The sequence below is a fragment of the Tamandua tetradactyla genome, chromosome 4 (assembly GCF_023851605.1).
Source record: "Tamandua tetradactyla isolate mTamTet1 chromosome 4, mTamTet1.pri, whole genome shotgun sequence".
In the NCBI taxonomy this organism is placed as follows: Eukaryota; Metazoa; Chordata; class Mammalia; order Pilosa; family Myrmecophagidae; genus Tamandua; species Tamandua tetradactyla.
Window position 1 is genome coordinate 62,436,803 of NC_135330.1, and position 18,454 is coordinate 62,455,256.

At 40.2% G+C, this 18,454-nt stretch overlaps 1 protein-coding gene across 4 annotated transcripts in view; it reads left to right on the plus strand.

The window, feature by feature from the left end:
* Nucleotides 1-18,454, plus strand: part of NFASC (neurofascin) — a 193,343-nt gene that overhangs the window by 78,988 nt on the left and 95,901 nt on the right. For all 4 annotated transcript variants that reach the window (XM_077157529.1, XM_077157531.1, XM_077157532.1 and 1 more), the window contains exon 2: nt 11,885-11,993. In XM_077157529.1, coding sequence (XP_077013644.1) covers nt 11,885-11,993 — 109 coding nt within the window. The remainder of the gene's footprint in view (nt 1-11,884; nt 11,994-18,454) is intronic.

Here is an 18,454-nt window from a genome sequence, read left to right on the forward strand (position 1 = left end):
CAGTGAAACAAATGTGCAAGGAAGGTTCTTCTTATTTCTTGGAAATATCGTTGTTGAGCATTTATGATACTCTTAGCATTGGACAATTTGTTCCGAGGAGAAATAGCATTTAGATACCCTTGGGAGCGTGTGTTCATTTTTAGAAATACTGTCATCCATGCTAGCCAACAATGTGAATATATTAAAACTATATTTCCATCAAGTTTGTATTACTTTATATAGTAGCAGATTTTTCTTCATAATTTCTTTTTACCCTGACTAACAACAATTAAACTGAGTCTGCCAAGAGAAAGAAATAAGGTATAAATTTGGAAAGAAGGCGATAATATTATAATATCTACATATGGAATACAAAGAAAACCAACTGAAAAAATTTTAATTAAACTTTTTATTTTGATACAATTATAGATTCACATGCAGCCGGAAGAAATAAGGCAGAGAGAGCCCGTATACGTTTTGCCCTCAGTGGTTAACATCTTGCAAAACTGTAGTACAGGATATTGATATTGATGCTGTCAAAATTCAAAATATTTCCAGCCGCACAAGGATTCCCTCATGTTGCGCTTCTGTGGCCACATCCATTTCCTCCTGCCACAGCCACCAACCCCCAGCCCCCAAACCTGCCACCTTCCTTCACCTATGGCAAGAATGTTGTATACATGGAACCGCCCAGGATGTAACTTTTTGAGGTTGGCTTTTTAAACTCAGTATAATTCTCTGAAAATTCACCTAAGTTCTTGTGTGTATCAATTTTTCCTTCCTTTTTATTACTGAGTAATACTGCATGGTATAGATTTACCACAGTTTAACCGTTCCATCTTCATTTCCAATTTTGGGCTATTATGCATGAAGCTGCTATAAGCATTCATGTATAGATCTTCATTTCTAGTCTCCATTTCCCTGGGGTAAATGCCCAGGAGTGCACTTGCTAGGTCATATTGTACTTTCAATTTAGTTTCTTAAAAAACTGCCAAATAATTTTCTAGAATACCTATGCCATTTTACTTTTCCACTAGTAATGTACGAGTGATCCAGTTTTTCCACACTCACCAGCATTTGATTTTGTTCCTGTTTTAATTTTAACTATTCTAGTAGGTGTGATATGATATCTCATTGGTGTTTTTTTTTTCTAATTGTGACTTAATTTACATGCCCCTGATGGCTGATAATATTGGACATTTCTTCATGAGCTTATTTGCACATCTTTTGGCCGTATTCTAATTGGGTTGTTTGCATTTTTACTGTTCAGTTTTGAGAGTTCTTTACATATTCTAGATATTAGTTCCTTGTTATATGTGTGGTTTCTCTCACTCTTCAGCCTCTTAACAAGGTTTTTCACAGAGAAAAAGGTTTTGATTTTGATGAAGTCAAATTTATCGAGTTTTCCTTTTATGTATTGTGCTTTTGGTATCAAGTCTAAGAACTCTTGGCTTATCCCTAGATCTCAAAGGTTTTCACCTCTTTTTCCTACAAGTTTTATAGTTTTAAGTTTTACATTTAAATAGACCATCCCCTTTGAGTTAATTTTTTATTAGATGTGAGACTTAAGTTGAGATGCCTTTTTTCAGGGGGGCAGGGGAGCTATGGGTGTGCAGTAGCTCCAATACCATGAGTTGAGAAGGCTATCTTTCCTCCATTGAATTGCTTTTACATCTTTGTCAGAAATCAGTTGGACCTATTTGAGTGGGTCTTCTGGGCTCTCTGTTCTTTTCCATTGATCTGTGTGTCTTTCCATCTGTCAGTTACATGTAGTCTTGGTTACTGTACCTGTATAGTCTTGAAATTGGGTAGACTGATTTCTCCGATTTTATTCTTGTTTTCAAATTTGTTTTTAACTATTCTAGTTCCTTTGGCTTTCCATATAAACTTTAGAATAACCTCGTCTATATCTAGGGATTTTGATCGGAATTGTATTAAATCCATTTATTAATTTGGGGAGAATTTACATCTTTACTATGTTCAAAGTCTTCCAATCCATGTGCATGGCATGACTCTCTATTTATTTAGATCTTTTTTTTTGTTTCTTTCATCAGCATTGTGTAGTTTTTAACATCAAGTCCTGTACATGTTTTGTTAGTTTTATACCTAAGTATTTCTTTTTTTTGAGGGATTGTAAATGGTATTGTACTTTTAATTTTGGTGTTCTCTTGTTCATTGCTCATAAATAAATATAACTTATATCCTGCAGCCTTGATGAGTTTACTTATAGTTCTATGAGTTTTTTTTGTTGATTCCTTGATATTTTCTATGTAAACAATCATGCTGTCTTCAAATAGAAACATATTTGTTTCTTCCTTCCTGACCTATATGTCTTTTAGTTCCTTTTCTTGCCTTACTGCATGGCAATAACTTAATAGTTATACAGTGACAGTCATCAAGGCTATATGATATTGACAGGGATAGACATATAGATCAATGAAACAGAATAGAAAACCCAAAAGGTAATAACTTCCAGCATTATGTTGAATGGAGTGGTGAGAGAAGAGACCCTTGCATTGCCTGTGATTTTAGGGGAAAAGCAATCATTTGTTCACCGTTGAGTAGAAAAATTAGCTATTGGTTTTTTCTAGTTGCTCTTTGTCAAGTTGAGGAAGTTAGCCTCTATTCCTATTTTTCTAAAAGTTTTTATCATTAATGAGTGTTGAATATTGTCAAATACTCTTTCTGCATCTATTGACATGATCATGTGATTTTTCTTCCTTAGGCTATTAGTATAGTGGATGAAAATGATTGATTTTAGAGTATTGAACCAGCCTTGCATCCCTGGAATAAACCCCGCTTGGTCTTAGTATATAATTATTTTTGTGTATTGCTGAATTCTATTCGATAATATTTTATTAAGGAATTTTATGCCTGTTTTCATGAGTGACAGTGGTCTGTAGTTTTCATTTTTTTGGTACTGTCTTTGTCTGGTTTCAGTATCCGGATAATACTAATTTTATAAAATGAATTGGGAAATGTTCCCTCCTCTTTGTTTTCTGGAAGAGATAGGGTAGAATTTATGTTTATTCTTCTCAAAATATGTGGTAGAATTCTCCAGTGAAACGATATGGACCTGGAGATCTCTTTTTTGGGGGAGTTTTAAAATTATGGATTCTATTTCCTTAAATAATTATAGGGCTATTCAAATGATCACCTATTAGCAGTTGTGGTAGTTTGTGTTTTTTCAAGGAACTTGTCCATTTCATGTCAGTCTTCACATTTGTGTGTGTAGAGTTCTTTGTTGTATTCCCTTTTTATCCTTCTGATATCTGCAGGACTTGTGAGAATATCTCTGTTTAATTCCCAATATTGGTAATTGTGTCTTTCCGTTTTTTCTTTCTTAGTCTTGTTAGAGGTTTGTCAATTGTATTGATTTTTCCAAAGAATTTACTCTTTGTTTCATTGATTTTCTCTTTTGTTTTTGTTTTCTATTTCACTGATTTCTGTCCTTTATTATTTTCTTCCTTCTGCTTGCTTTTCTGGATTCTTGAGGTGGGAACTTAGATTATTGATTTAAGATTTTCCTTTATTCTAATGGATATATTTAGTGCTATAAATTTCCCTCTCAGCATTACTTTAGCAGTGTCTCAGAGGTTTTGTTATATTTTCATTTTCATTCAGTGCAGTGTATTTTTTTATTTCCTTTGAGATTTTCTCTTTGAACCATTGATTATTTATAGAGAAAATGAAATTTAATATAGTAGGATTCAAAAGTAGTAATATGCAGCAGTCATTTAAAAAAGCCTAATAAAAACCAAATGCATAGTAATAAACATAACAAAAATGTGCATCATCTACATGAGGAAATTTTAAAATGTAATTGTTAGACTCCAAAGAAAATATGAACAAATTAAAAGGCATGTCACAGTTTTACATAGGAAGATTCAACAGCATAAATAGATCAATTATCTGTAAATTAATTTTTAATTTCAATGTGATTCCAATAAAATACATCCAATTATTTTAGAAAAAAGAACTAAAGATTCTGGTTTTGGAGTTCATGTGGAAAAACAAATAAGGAATAAACAGGAAAATTCTTAAGAAGAAGAATAAACCCTTTTGTACAGCCACAGTAATTTAAAAGTGTGTTACCAGCACATTAAGAAATTCACACATTCAATGGATGAGAAAGGACAGAAGTGGATCCAAATACATAAGGGAATTTAGTACATGACAAAGGTGGAATTTCAAACCATAGGGCAAAAGGTGAATTCTTCAATAAATGGTGTTGGGACATCCATCTTTATGTATTAAAAATCTAACTCCCTCCCTCATATGCTATCAAAATAAGTTCCAGATGGATAAGAGATTGAAACATAAAAAAATTAATCTATGAAAATGCTAATGAAAACATGGGAACATTTAAAAATAATCTTGGAAGGAGAAGGCCTAAGTATGACACAAAACATAAGATTAAAAAAGATTCCTTCGACTATGAAAAAAAATTTTTAATTTTTTGCATGTCAAAACCCTATAAGTAAAGTCAGAATAAAAATAATGATGTGGGCAATTTGCAGTTCCTGTTATAGAGATGATTTCCCTAATAAGTGAAGAGCTCCTTCAAGCTGATAAGAACGAACCCAGTAGAGAAGTGGGTGAAGAATAGCAACAATTCAAAGAAAATGAAAATGTTCAACCTTAATAAGAGAAACACAAAAGAAATACCATCTTGTGGACGTCACATCACCAAAGATCAAAAAAACTAGTAACGTAGCATGTTGAAGAGGCAGTGGGGAGCAGTAGCTCTCATATGTTGCTGGTGGGGCTATAAATTGTCACAACCTCTATAGAGATCAATTTGATCAACTTCCCTTTGACCCATACATTCTGCATCTAAGAACTCATCCTACGAACACTCTTACAAATATGAGAAATAATATTTATCCAAAGATATTTATTGCAGCAATTTCCAAAAACAAGTGATGACAAAAACCTCAATGTTTTTTAGTAGGGCGCCAAGCAGATAAATTATGGTATGATCCTACAATGAAATATTATGAAGCTGCTAAAAATAATAAGTTTTATATGAACCGAAATAGAAAGATAGCTAAGGTATTTGTTAAATGAAAAATTACACTATGCTGTAATTTGCTTTGAAAAAAAACGGCAGCCATGTATGCGTTGGGAATCGAATCAGGTCCCACATAAAGACATGTCCAAGTCCTCATCTGCATTCCTGCAAGTGTGAACACATGTGTAAATGGGACCTTAGTAGTAGTCAAGGTGTGGACTCATTTGTGAATAGGATCTCTGAAGAGCTTGTGTAGATGAGGCCAAATTGAACCAGGCTGGGCGTTAATCCACTTGGTTGAAGACCTTATAAGGAGGAGAAACCTGGCTGGAGGCACAGACAACTGAGCAGGAGAAGAGAAAGCCAGAAGGAGAAGCCGTGGAACAGAAGCAGACACGCAAGCCAAGGAATCCTTAAGACTGTGGCAAACCAGCTCCAGAACACTGCAGACTTTAGGAGAAAGTGTGGCCTGTAGAGAACTTGATTTGGGGCTTCTAGCTCTAAAACCGAGACAATAAATTCCCATTGTTTAAACCAACTCATTGTGTGGTGTCTGTCATGGCATCCCTGACAGACTAAGACAATATGCACGGATTACCTCTAGAAAGGTACACAAGAAACTGGTAGCAGTGGTTGGCCAGAGAGAGGGGCTGAAGGGGACTGGGGAGTTCGGGAACAGTGGTGGGAAGGAGATTTATTTTTCACTGTATATTCTTTTGAGTTTTGTATTATGTGAAGAGATCACCTATTTAAAATATGTATATTTATATATTTTTGTTCAGTTAAGAACTCGGAGAGAGAGACAGAGATAGAATGAGTCTTTGTTTCCTGAGCACACACTGTATATTGAGGGGAAGGAGGCAGATGAAGCAGGGAGGCAGGAGAATTTTTATTTTGCACTTCTTCAGAAATAACGCACTTAGAGAATCATAGAATTCCCAGATGGGGGAGTGTTAGAGATCTGCTAGACTGGTTTTTTATTTTATGGCAGAAGGAATTAAAATCTGGGAATAAACATTTGCTGGGGAGAAACCTGCAGATAATCCCCAGGCAGACATTAAGACGAGAACTCCAAGAGAGAGCAGAATCTTTGGAGCTGGTCAGCAACAACAGCACTCCTTCCCATCATCTCTCTGGTGTGCCTTGATTTCCCCTTGTGGCTGGGGGCATCCTGCATGGTCTCTCACCCCCTCCCTCCAGCCCAGGTGTCATTTGGGAGTGAACTAGCAGGCACCCACTGCCCGGGCACCTTGACTCACCTTCTGGAATCTGGGGTAGTGCTCAAGGCACCTAGCAAACTGCTGATGGTCTCCGCCCACCTCTGACACTAAGCAGCCCCTCCTGCCCCTGCCTGGCATCAGGTGTCCTCTTGATCCCTGTTCTCCCCAACCATCAGGTGTCCTTCATGGAGCCTTGCTATCCCAGGTCAGATGGAGACCCCATTCCTTAGGTTCCAAGTCTCACTTTACCCTTGAACTCCTATGTATGGCAGTAAAAGTACTGGTGGTGATTGTAAGCCCACTCATGTATCTGTCTATTTGTCTGTCCATTGATCTGCAAATCACAGATCTCATTTGATCCTCACAGCAACCCTGTAGGGCAGATCTCATCCAAGTTTTCAAGTGACACTAAAGTATTTGTTCAAAGGATTGTTTTCCAAGTATTTTCCCATGCAATGTCTCACTGCAACCTCCCAACACATTCATAAAGGCAGCGAAAGTTTTATTAATCCAAATTGACAAATGAGGATATTGAAGATGTGCCTGTGAAATCATGGGCTTTTGAGATAAGTAGACGTGAGTTAAATCTTGGTTCAGTGAACTTTTTTTTTTTTAATTTTTTTATTAATCAAAAAAAAAGAAAAGAAATTAACACAACATTTAGAAATCATTCCATTCTACAAATGCACTCAGTAATTCTTAGTATCATCACATAGATGTATGATCATCATTTCTTAGTACATTTGCATCGATTTAGGAAAAGAACTAGCAAAACAGCAGAAAAAGATATAGAATGTTAATATAGAGAAGAGAATTAAAATAATAATACTAATAATATATATATATATAAAGGAAAAAGAAAAAAAACAAAAGATACAAACACACAAACAAACAAAAAAACCATATTTCAGGTGCAGCTTCATTCAGTGTTCCAACCTAGTTACATTACACTTAGGTATTATTGTGCTGTCCATTTTTGAGTTTTTGTATCTAGTCCTGTTGCACAGTCTGTATCCCTTCAGGTCCAATTACCCATTATCTTACCCTGTTTCTAACTCCTGCTGGTCTCTGTTACCAATGATATATTCCAAGCTGATTCTCGAATGTCGGTTCACATCAGTGGGACCTTACAGTATTTGTCCTTTAGTTTTGGGCTAGACTCACTCAGCATAATGTTCTCTAGGTCCATCCATGTTATTACATGCTTCATAAGTTTAGTCTGTCTTAAAGCTGCATAATATTCCATCATAGGTATACGCCACAGTTTGTTTAGCCACTCGTCTGTTGATGAACATTTTGGCTGTTTCCATCTCTTTGCAATTGTAGATAATGCTGCTATAAACACTGGTGTGCAAATGTCCTTCTGTGTCTTTGCCCTTAAGTCCCTTGAGTAGCTACCTAGCAGTGGTATTGCTGGGTGGTAATCCATTCTGCCATTCTATGTCTTTTGATTGGGAAATTCAGTCCATTAACTTTTAGCATTATTACTGTTTGGATAATATTTTCCTCTACCATTTTGGCTTTTGTATTATATATATCATATCTGATTTTCCTTCTTTCTACACTTTACTCCATACCTCTCTCTTCTGTCTTTTCGTATCTGACTCTAGTGCTCCCTTTAGTATTTCTTGCAGAGCTGGTCTCTTGGTCACAAATTCTCTCAGTGACTTTTTGTCTATAAATGTTTTAATTTCTCCTTCATTTTTGAAGGACAATTTTGCTGGATATAGGAGTCTTGGTTGGCAGTTTTTCTCTTTTAGTAATTTAAATATATCATCCCACTGTCTTCTAGCTTCCATGGTTTCTGCTGAGAAATCTACACATAGTCTTATTGGGTTTCCCTTGTATGTGACAGATTGTTTTTCTCTCGCTGCTTTCAAGATCCTCTCTTTCTCTTTGACCTCTGACATTCTAACTAGTAAGTGTCTTGGAGAACACCTATTTGGGTCTATTCTCTTTGGGGTGCGCTGCACTTCTTGGATCTGCAAATTTAGGTCTTTCATAAGAGTTGGGAAATTTTCAGTGATAATTTCTTCCATTAGTTTTTCTCCTCCTTTTCCCTTCTCTTCTCCTTCTGGGACACCCACAACACGTATATTAGTGCGCTTCATATTGTCATTCAGTTCCCTGATCCCCTGCTCAAGTTTTTCCATTCTTTTCCCTATAGTTTCTGTTTCTTTTTGGGATTCAGATGTTCCATCCTCCAGTTCACTAATTGTAGCTTCTGTCTCTTTAGATCTACCATTGTAGGTATCCATTGTTTTTTCCATTTTTTCTTCTTTGTCCTTCACTCCCATAAGTTCTGTGATTTGTTTTTTCAGATTTTCTATTTCTTCTTTTTGTTCAGCCCATGTCTTCTTCATGTCCTCCCTCAATTTATTGATTTGGTTTTTGAAGAATTTTTCCATTTCTGTTCGTATATTCAGCATTAGTTGTCTCAGCTCCTGTATCTCATTTGAACTATTGGTTTGTTCCTTTGATTGGGCCATATCTTCAATTTTCCGAGCGTCATCCATTATTTTCTGCTGGTGTCTGGGCATTTGATCAGATTTCCCTGGGTGTGGGACCCAGCTGGTTGAAAGCTTTTTCTGTGAAATCTCTGGGCTCTGTTTTTCTTTTCCTGCCCAGTAGGTGGCGCTCGTGGCGCTCGTCTGTCTGTGGGGCAGTCGGCTCGGGAAACCGCGCGTGGAGGTGGGGGTCGCTGGCCGCCCCGGCTTGGGAGAGTGCCGGTCCCAATTGCCCAGCTGGCCCGAAACGCCAAGCGTGACGGGAGGGCCCCGCTATCCAACGTTCCCAGTCAGACCAGGGAGCCACGTGCGTGGAGGGGACCCCAGTCGCCAGCCGCCCCGGCCGGGAAAACGCGCGCCCCTTGGGTATCTCACCGCAGCAGATTCTCCCTGCCTGTTCAGCTGTTCCAGAATGGGGTACGCTGTCTTTTTTGTATCTGTCGTGACTCCGGGAGCTGTTTCGTATTGTTTCTGTTTCTTTAGTTGCTTTTCTGGAGGAGGAACTAAGACCCGCGCGTCTTAATAAGCCACCATCTTCTCCGGAAGTCTCAGTGAACTTTTTACACCTGTTTCTTCAGGTGTGGGTGGAGATAATAACTTCATCATCTGAATTACTGGATTGCTGTTAGAGTTAAATGACTATGGTTCAGAAGCGTTTCAAAAAATAATATTCCAATGATTTCCTGTTTCCTGACCTGTTCCCTCATTTAATTTTTTTATTTTGATTCTGTTTAAACATACACAAAAGAGGAAAGAATAATATAACAAACCTGATGTATCCATTCACCTACATCAATATGAGACCAATCTTGTTTCCATTCTCTCCTCACTCACCTCCCCCTTTCTTTTCCTGTACTAAAAAGTTTTCAAAATATTGAAGGATTTTCCTAACATCCTCCAGAGGTAACTAATGGGTTCTTTGGGGGTCTTTGTTAATATTAGTAAAGATTTATAAATTTAAACAAATTCGGTGTATTTCGCGCTATTGCCGTGGTTATCCTCACCGATGCTCAACTTGACCATGGAAATCTTGTTCTGTGGCTTCTGCTCCTTTTGACATGACTCTAGAAAACCTTGTCTCTTCATGTGCCTTTTTGTATGACAAAATATTCTGGGCTTATCCTATACATTGACTTCGTCAAGTCTTCCTTGGAATCAGCTATTTCTCCATGGAAGTCTGATTCCTTTGGAGGGGGTGATGGTATTTAAAACCCATAATCTGATTCTAGGGTGCCCATTCCTGCTAGGATGTTCATTGTTTCTAAGCCTCTCAGAAAATAGGAGATGTGGATGTGGATGTGTTTAAGATAAAATATATTCCTGTAACCACTTGTTGAAGAGTGATTTGAAAACTACTGCTTTTTTATTTCTTTGCCTTGTGTATATGTTACACTATACAATAAAAAAGTTAAAAAAAAAGATAGAATCATGAGTACATACTGATACTCCTAATTCAAAATCAAGGCTTCAGAATTTTTACATAACCTTGTTAATTTTACATTTTTCTCTCCTTTCAACCACAGGAAAATCTTGTTTCTCTGCAGTATCAATATCATTACTTATTTGATTTATACCAACATATAGATAAAGAAGTCTAATAATAATACCATAGCATCATCGACAATATGATTATGAAAAGTAGTTTAGGATTTGGGGTCAGTTCTTTTTATCCTTAGGGCATATCCCTCTAAAAGTATGTACAATCAAATTAATGTGTTTTAACTGTTTTATGTGTAGTTATGCCAATCAAGTGGACACAAATTTGTTTTTTATTTTCATTTTTAGGGATTACTTTAAAAATTTTAACTGTTTTATAATGATGTAAACTATTTGCATAATCTAAAGCAAGTCCACAAAAGAAAGTATATTTAAAATCCAGCTTCTATCTGACTTTATTCTTCCCTCCCTATAGGCCTTTTAAAATTTATTTTATGGTTTATCCTGCTATTGTCTTTTCAAAGATATAAACAGATACATATATATGTTTGTGTTCCTCTCCCCTTTCTTAGATGTCATTTTAAACACACATCTATCATGATTTTTTCACTTAATAACTGGAGATCACCACAGAGGCATATAGTGTATATTTGGAGTAGATTCTTAGAACTGGGATTGCTGGGTCAAAGGATAAATGCATACTTTTTTTTTTTTTTAACATGGGCAGGCACCAGGAAGCGAACCCGGGTCCTCTAGCACCGCAGGCAAGCATTCCTGCCTGCTGAGCCACCGTGGCCCTGCATACTTATTTTGATAGATAATGCCACATTCCCGTCTACAAATATTGAGCCTACCATTTCCTGTACACACATTTTTGGTCACTATGAGGTGACCAAAATTTTATACTTGTGTTCCAATGGAAAAACGTTTTGTCTTGCTTTTGCTTTATATTTTAGGTTACCATTACGATGACCTCGTGTTCCCCCAGTACCTGAATCTGATCGCTAACTTCTAGCTAGTGATTAAATGAGAAATGTAACTTGTACTGAGAAAGGTTAAATGATTGCCCAAAGGGAGTGGAACTGGGACTGAACTCCCCAAATGCTAATGAATAGCGCATTGTCTTGGTTGTTCTGTCATGCTTTCTCCCCATTTTAGTGAACTACCCTCCTCCCACAGGGAAGAGATTCACCCTAAGTGACATAAGATTGAACTTGAAATCCATGTCTCCTAACCCTAAAATTAGATCTCCTTGTAGTGTGCTATGGGTTTATTTATGGTGTACTCTGTTTGCTTATCTACAGATGAGAAAGAAAAGCATAGTAGTTCTCCTAAGGAAGTTAAGAAAATTAATGAGATAAATATGGTAAATTCTCCCTTGGGTATATAGGAGAGGTACTTTGAGAAATGGCTTAGCTCCTTTAGGTGAATAGGGGCTCAGCAATTAGATGATGGTGTTTGGGCACCATGAAATAATCTTATGGATAAGAGAGGCAACCCACCCCCCATTACCCAGAGTCCAACATGATTCCACAGTTTGCAGAATCTGTCCAGTTTCCTGCAGAATATTTTGAACTTTAAACAAAGTGCCATTATACTATGCAAAACTTAACATATAGCCAATGATGCAATTTCCCCAGTGAGTGAACAAGCTGAAGGCCACAAAACCCCCTTTTTTTCTTTCCTGCGGTGACCCTGGGTTCTCCTTTGTGCTTGCTTTGAGACAGGTTGATTGACTTATGTGCAGTTTGGGACGCTGGAGTTTCCCTTCCCTCTGCAGTCTGGAACAGAGCATCCTATGGTGTTGGAAGAAGGAGGCTGAATGAGGCAGAGAAGGTGAGTGGGACTTGAACCTGGGCCATGTGTCTAGGGAGTGGGGGTGGCGGAATGAGTAAAAGCCCCATTCTTGCCTCCTGCCCCTTCTCTTTGATAAGAGAAGGTTCTTTGCCTGGTGCCAGGAATCTTCTATGGGGACCTTTCCTTCCGTTCTCACTAGAGACTCAGTGTCTTCCACAGAGCCAGATCTCCAGGCTCTCCCTTTAAGGGAGGCTGGTGCTGAGAAAGTGTTAGCTCCTTCTTTGCCAGCAGATGCCATCATCCAGTTTAGTGTTGAGATTGTCCAAATGTCCACTTAATTGAAAAACAGCTTTTTTTAGTGACCTACTTCCCCCTTTAACCTTGGCCTCCATGACCTTCAAGCCTCCTGAGTCTTGGCTCCAACATATGAACCCCTCCCCCAGGTGGGGCATTGAGCCCCAGCATATGGACAGCTGTCCAGGACAAAGGATAGAGCCGTGGTCAACAGCACTGAAGCCACACCCTTTGCTCGTGTCTGCATTGCCCCATCTGGATTAGAGTTCCCTGTTGCTCCCAGCAACTCTTGTATTAGTCTCAGGCCAGGGTGGTAAGAGAGGAGAAGCAAGAAGCGCATCCTCTGTTTTAATAGAGGAGTAATTAGCCATTGATCACAAGCTCGTGGCCTGGGGACTACTGGGTGGGGAAGACTGACTTGGAGGCCTGGAAAGAGAAAGCTTTCCTTATCTCTGAGTTTGAGCATTTCTGCCTTATTGTAGTTTGACTTCCTTACTCCAGCCCCCTCCAGGAGTCTTCTATTCTCCCAGAAAGAATTGGGGGCTGGGGGTGGGGGGTGGTAAAGAGGGAGTTTAAAGGTGTATCAAATAAAAAACAAATCCGGACTTGCTAAGGGGAGACTTTATTTAAAAGGGTTATTGCAAAGGGAGGGGAGTGGGGAAAGTTGTGGGGTTTTTTTGCAATAAAGGGAGGGAACTGTTACAGTAGGGACAGCACTCTGACCAGAAGGTCTGCTAACATCTCAAGCCACTTTGAAAGAAAGGAAAGAACTGGGTGTTGGGAAGTGGGATGAGAGGTTGGCATGATCAGTAGTAGATCTGAGAGCACTTTATGCTGAAGCAGCCTGTTTTCTGGAGATGTCCTTAAAAGTCAGGTGTCTAGAGGAAGGAGAGGAGCTAAACCAACTTTGATTATCAAGCATTTTGTTCAGTTGATCAGTGGAGACGAGCGGTTCAACTAATCCTTTCTGGCCTTGTCATGGGTAACCAAAGTGCATCTGTGAGTCTTAGCCATGTCTGTAGGAAGAAAGATGGTTCTTGGCAGTCAGTGCTTTTTCAGAACACAAAGGTGGAGTAGTTGGTGGGAGAAAAACACAGGGCTTGGGTAAAGCTAAACATTGTCCAGTGGGAGCAGAACATGCTGATGACAGCGACTTTGGGTCTGGACAGAGTTTGGAATAGGCCTTGGGTCTGGACAAATCCGATTGAAGTCCCAGCTCTTCCACTTGCTTTGTGGCTTGCGGAAAGTTTCTTAAAATATCTAGGCCTCAGTTCCCTGGTTCATGCGGTGGGCGTGAACTATATATATATATATATATAAAGAGCCCCACACGGTGCCTGGCAGAGAGTGGGTGCTCTAAAAATGAAAGTCATTATTTTTATTGTTCATATCAACAGCAGCTCAGATATACTTGTTCTTAGCAAGAAAGTTTCTTGGGGACCACCTGGGAATCCGTCAGACTGCTGGGCTTTTCCACCTCATCATTGTAACTTAACATTGAACTTGACTGACGCTGGGAGTGGGGATGGGACGTTCTTTTCTTTTACTATGAGTGGAGGACTCTGATAGCTAAAGTGCTATCCCAGCCATTTAAGCATTGGAAATATGTAAAACAACCTGGGAACCCATCCTAGGCAAGTGAAGGAATTGGGAATTAGTCCAGCTCTGCATCCCCTGCCCACACTCTCCCCGAGGAGCCCATCCTCAGCCCTCCCTAGGCACATCCTCCCCACCCCAGGTTGCCTAACCAGGCCCAGCCTAAGCGACCTGGGAGCCCCTGTTTTTACTGTTGATAGCAACATCCCCCCTCCCAGCAGATCTGGGCAGCATCCGGAGTCACAGCCTGCTGCATCCTGCCTGATACAGAGTAGGCTTGCTCCAGCTTGCCCATCTGGACCTTTCCCACCTAGTCAGCAATCCCTAACATTGGTTCACAGCTTTATTCATTTTATATTGTGTCCATTTACAGGAACTGTGGCATTTGGCTTTCAGAACAACTCTGTATGTGAGCAAGGCTGGTAGCATCATTCCCATTTGATTGATGAACAAAGTGACATTCTGAAAAAGTAGTTTACCCAAGGTCCACAAAACTAGTTAGCAAAAGAGCCATTGTAAGAATGTAGATGCCCTGAATTCTAGGTTTTCTTTCTGGGATGCTCACATATCATAAAGGGTAAACAACTACCCAAGGGCTTCTAGACACAGAGGACACACACACAAAATGGAAATAAAACAAATGCAAGAATGCATACAAGCAGGGACCTATGGCTATTGAAGAAAATTCTGGAAGAAGCGGAGCTGCTCCAGTTTTCTTTAGCTGGTGGTCATCCTCACCGCTATAATAACCAACCTGTAAGTACTGTCCACGTGCCAGGTGCTCTGCTCTGATCTTGGGGTGCATTTTTCATTTAATTTTCCTCCCAGCAACCTGTGAAGTAAGGCCCTTCATTACCCACGTTTTCCTGCCGTCAGAACAGAAGCACAGAAAGGTAAAGGAAGTTTCTCAAGGCCCCACACCTAAGAGGATACCAGTGTCTGGATTTGCATTCAGACCATCTAGCTCTGGGAGCCATGCAATTGGCCATTCGGATTTGGAACTGGAGTGGGTTTTTATAGTATAGCTATTTCTGAGCGTGACTCCAGCCATGTCCCAGGGGTGAATCTGATTTTGTAGCTCCAGCTCTGATGCCTCATAAGGTACAAGTCCTCCATTTCTCTGTCCTCCTACCTTCTGGCTCTTCTCCCTTTGTTCAGAAGCCACAGCCATCTGGAACTGCTCCCCCGTGTCTAGTGTCTACTCCCGTGAGCACGTTTTTGTGATTGCTCCCCTCCCCTCCCCTCCCCTCCCTTTCTCCCTTGCTTCAGCTCAGCATCCTCATGGTCACTCACCCCTGCCCTCTGACACAATTCAGAGAAACCACCCAGCTCCCCCAGGCCTTCAAGCTCCCAAATGGATCCATTTGACTAATTGCACTCGCACTCCTGAGTTCTCTGCCTGTTAGGGAGATGCTGGCCCTCCTCTCTCTAGAAACGCTACAGCAGACCATTCAGCAACATGGGAACGCGAGCTTAGGACACACAGCTGTGGGCTGATTGGGAGGCGGGCCTGGAGCTTCATTAGGAATGGTCTGTTTTGCTTTCCCCACCCCTTGTCCCCAAAGTGATTTCGGGTTCCTGAGGCAGCACCCATGTTAGCCACCTCTTCCTGTGGCCACTGGGATCTGCAGGGGAAGATGTGGGGATGTGGGTGGCAGCAGTGAGAGCTATTCCCCTTAGCAGCTTCTGCTACCTCATGTCTGCTGTAGTGATGTAGCACTTCTAGACCCTTCTCTGACCTTCTGCTGCCCCTCTAAAGCTCACCTTTTTATCAGAGGCTGGGCTGTTTGGTTTGAGACACCGTCTCATTTTCTCAGTTTCTCTTTCTAATGAGAGCCACAGACCATAGCAAAGGGAGGCCCTTCCTACTTGCTGGAGGACGACCTTACCGAGAGTACGAGACACAAAGCTCCCCCTTACACCACTGGAGTTAACAGTGGCTTTGGGATAAGCGCTTGTAGCTGCCAGCACTTTGCAACCAGACTCCCAGACAAATGGTGCATCTTATAACTCAGGAATAAACCATACTCTATCTGTTGCCTCCCCCTTTGGCTTCCACCTCCCCTGTATTTTCACATCTCCTCCTGCCTGTAGAAGCCTGCTGGGATAGCAGTTGGATCCAGACTGATGTCTGTATTGGATGTAAATGCAGAGGGCTGAAGGGGGTGGGGGGGAGGAACAGATGCTGCTGCCTCCTGCTGCCTTAGTCCTTTCCTCCCTATACCCCCCTTATATGTCTCAGGCAGGAATTTTTTAAATGCAAGGGGTGGTGGTGGTGTGCTATCCTTGGAATATCAGCAGCTAAACCAATTTTGACTGCCCAGTGGAAATCATCTCAGAATTTCTGACCCAGCTCCCTTTCTGGGGCTCACACCGACTGCTCATACACTGGGAGCAATTGACATCAATAGGTCCTGAGGCGCTGGTGGAAGAAGCTAGCATGAGTAAAAGGTAGGGGTCTTAGGAGAGCCAAGTGCTTTGGTTAAGGACACTGCGGCAAAGACCAAAGAGAGAGAGAGGGCAGCCTAGAGATGCTTTGGCTGGTTTGGGATTTTGCAAAAGTCTTCCCTTCTCTCTGGTCAACCCAGATTCAATGGATGAAGGATTATTGTTTACCCTTTAGAACCAGTGTATGGTTATTTTCGCAGGCATCATCTACTTTGTAGATGTGAGAGCCCAGCTTGTCCAGAACTACAAAGCAAAGCAGAACAGAGCTATAAATTGAAGGAAAGGAGAAACTACCAATGACATTTTGAATGCCAAGTATGTGCCAGACTGTGGGTTAGATGTTGTACATATACATTAATTCATTTATTCTGTTTCATAGCCATTGCAGCCACCGTGTAATAAGTAGGTGTGTTTATCCCACTCTTAAGATAAGAGAACTGAGTTCTGAGAGAGATTAAGCAAAATGCTAGAGAGCACGTGGAAGATGAGGTGGGATTGCAGGTCTGGTGTGCATGGTCTAAGTCCTCGCCTTTTCCGTGGGCCAAAGTGATGATCCAAGGCTTACTTTTGAAGCTAACCCCCCACCCCCAGTCCTTTTCTGGTGTTTTTCCCTTGGTCTGTATGGTTTCCAAGCTAGTTGGTTGTCCATCAGTGTTTATGAAGCCCAGCCCTGTTCTGCTGTGAGCCGGCACCCTCTTCCATGAAGGACAATGGGGGAGAAGTAGAAGGCACTGCCCAGGCTCTCCAGCAGCTCATAGTTGGGCTAAGGGCCTGAGGGTTACCTCTCTTTCCCCAACCCAAGGTTTTCCCAGAGTCTTGTTCCTCTATTTTCAGTGAGTTTGGACTCACCATCTGGTTTTCAAATGGCTTTTGCAACCTTTGTCTGTTGAAACCTCCCTAACAGAGGGCGGAGTAAGTAGCAGCTTAACATAAGTGATGTCCTGAGCAGATGAGTCTGGATGGTAGGTTCTCAAAGGGACAGCGGCCTGAACTCCAAATGAACGTTCATTCAGGGAGCCTGGGAACCCGTGGGGCAGTGCCTCGTCGGGCAGTGCCTCGACTAAGGAAGCTGGGGGAGGGTAGGATTGCTGGAGGGTGGCACAGCCGTCTTCCCTTAGGAAAGAGAAAAAAGAAGTTTCAGGCTGTTCCAGAGTCACCTTATCTTCATACAGCATTTTAAAATTTACTAGGAAATGGCAAACAGAGGGGTAGGGAGTGGATAGTTATGCCTTACTCAAACTACATGTGAGGACTTAGCTCTGAATTCTTTTTTGGGGGGTAACTAATATTCAATGTATTAAATGTATTAAATTTCAAAGCCTGATTTGCCTTTAATCTTTTAATTTCAAGTAACATATTTTACAATTCTATTGAAAACTGTAGTAAATTTTAACAATCACTTGTTTGGTCCCATTTAATAAACTTAGTTAATTAAATTTCTTTGAACATTTGAAACTGCATTTATAAATTGAATTATTCACTTTCCTTATTGAAGCATTGCAATTTTCTAACAAAGCCTTACAAATTCTTAGGTAATTCTTTTGTTCTCATTAATAATTTTAGTAGCAGTTTTATCGAGATATAATTCACATACCATACAATTCACCTACTTAAAGTATTCAACTCAGTGATTTATATCATAATCAGACTTGTGCAACCATCACCACAATCAATTTTAGAACACTTTCATCACTCCCCCCCCAAAACAAATCCCATTCCCATAAGCAGTCACTCTCCTTTCCTAGCCCTAGACAACCACTAATCTACTATTTTATCTGTATGGATTTGTATATTCTGGAATTTCATACTGAATGAAGCATATAATATGTGATTTTTTGTGTTAGATTTCAAGGTTGTTCAATATAGCATGTATCAGAACTTCATTCCTTTTTGTGGCTGAATATTATTCCATTGTATGGACTTACCACATTTTATTTATCCATTCATCCACTGATGGACATTTAAGTTTGTTTCCAGTCTTTGGCTATTATGAATGATGCTGTTATATACATCATTACATATTTTTGTGTAAACATATGTTTTCAATTCTCTTGAGTATTTTCTACCTAGGAGTAGAATTTCTGGGTCATATGCTAACTCTTTGACTTTTTGAGGTGAACTAGGCCTTTTAATACTCATTCCAAAGGTCCTTTTAGGCCTTC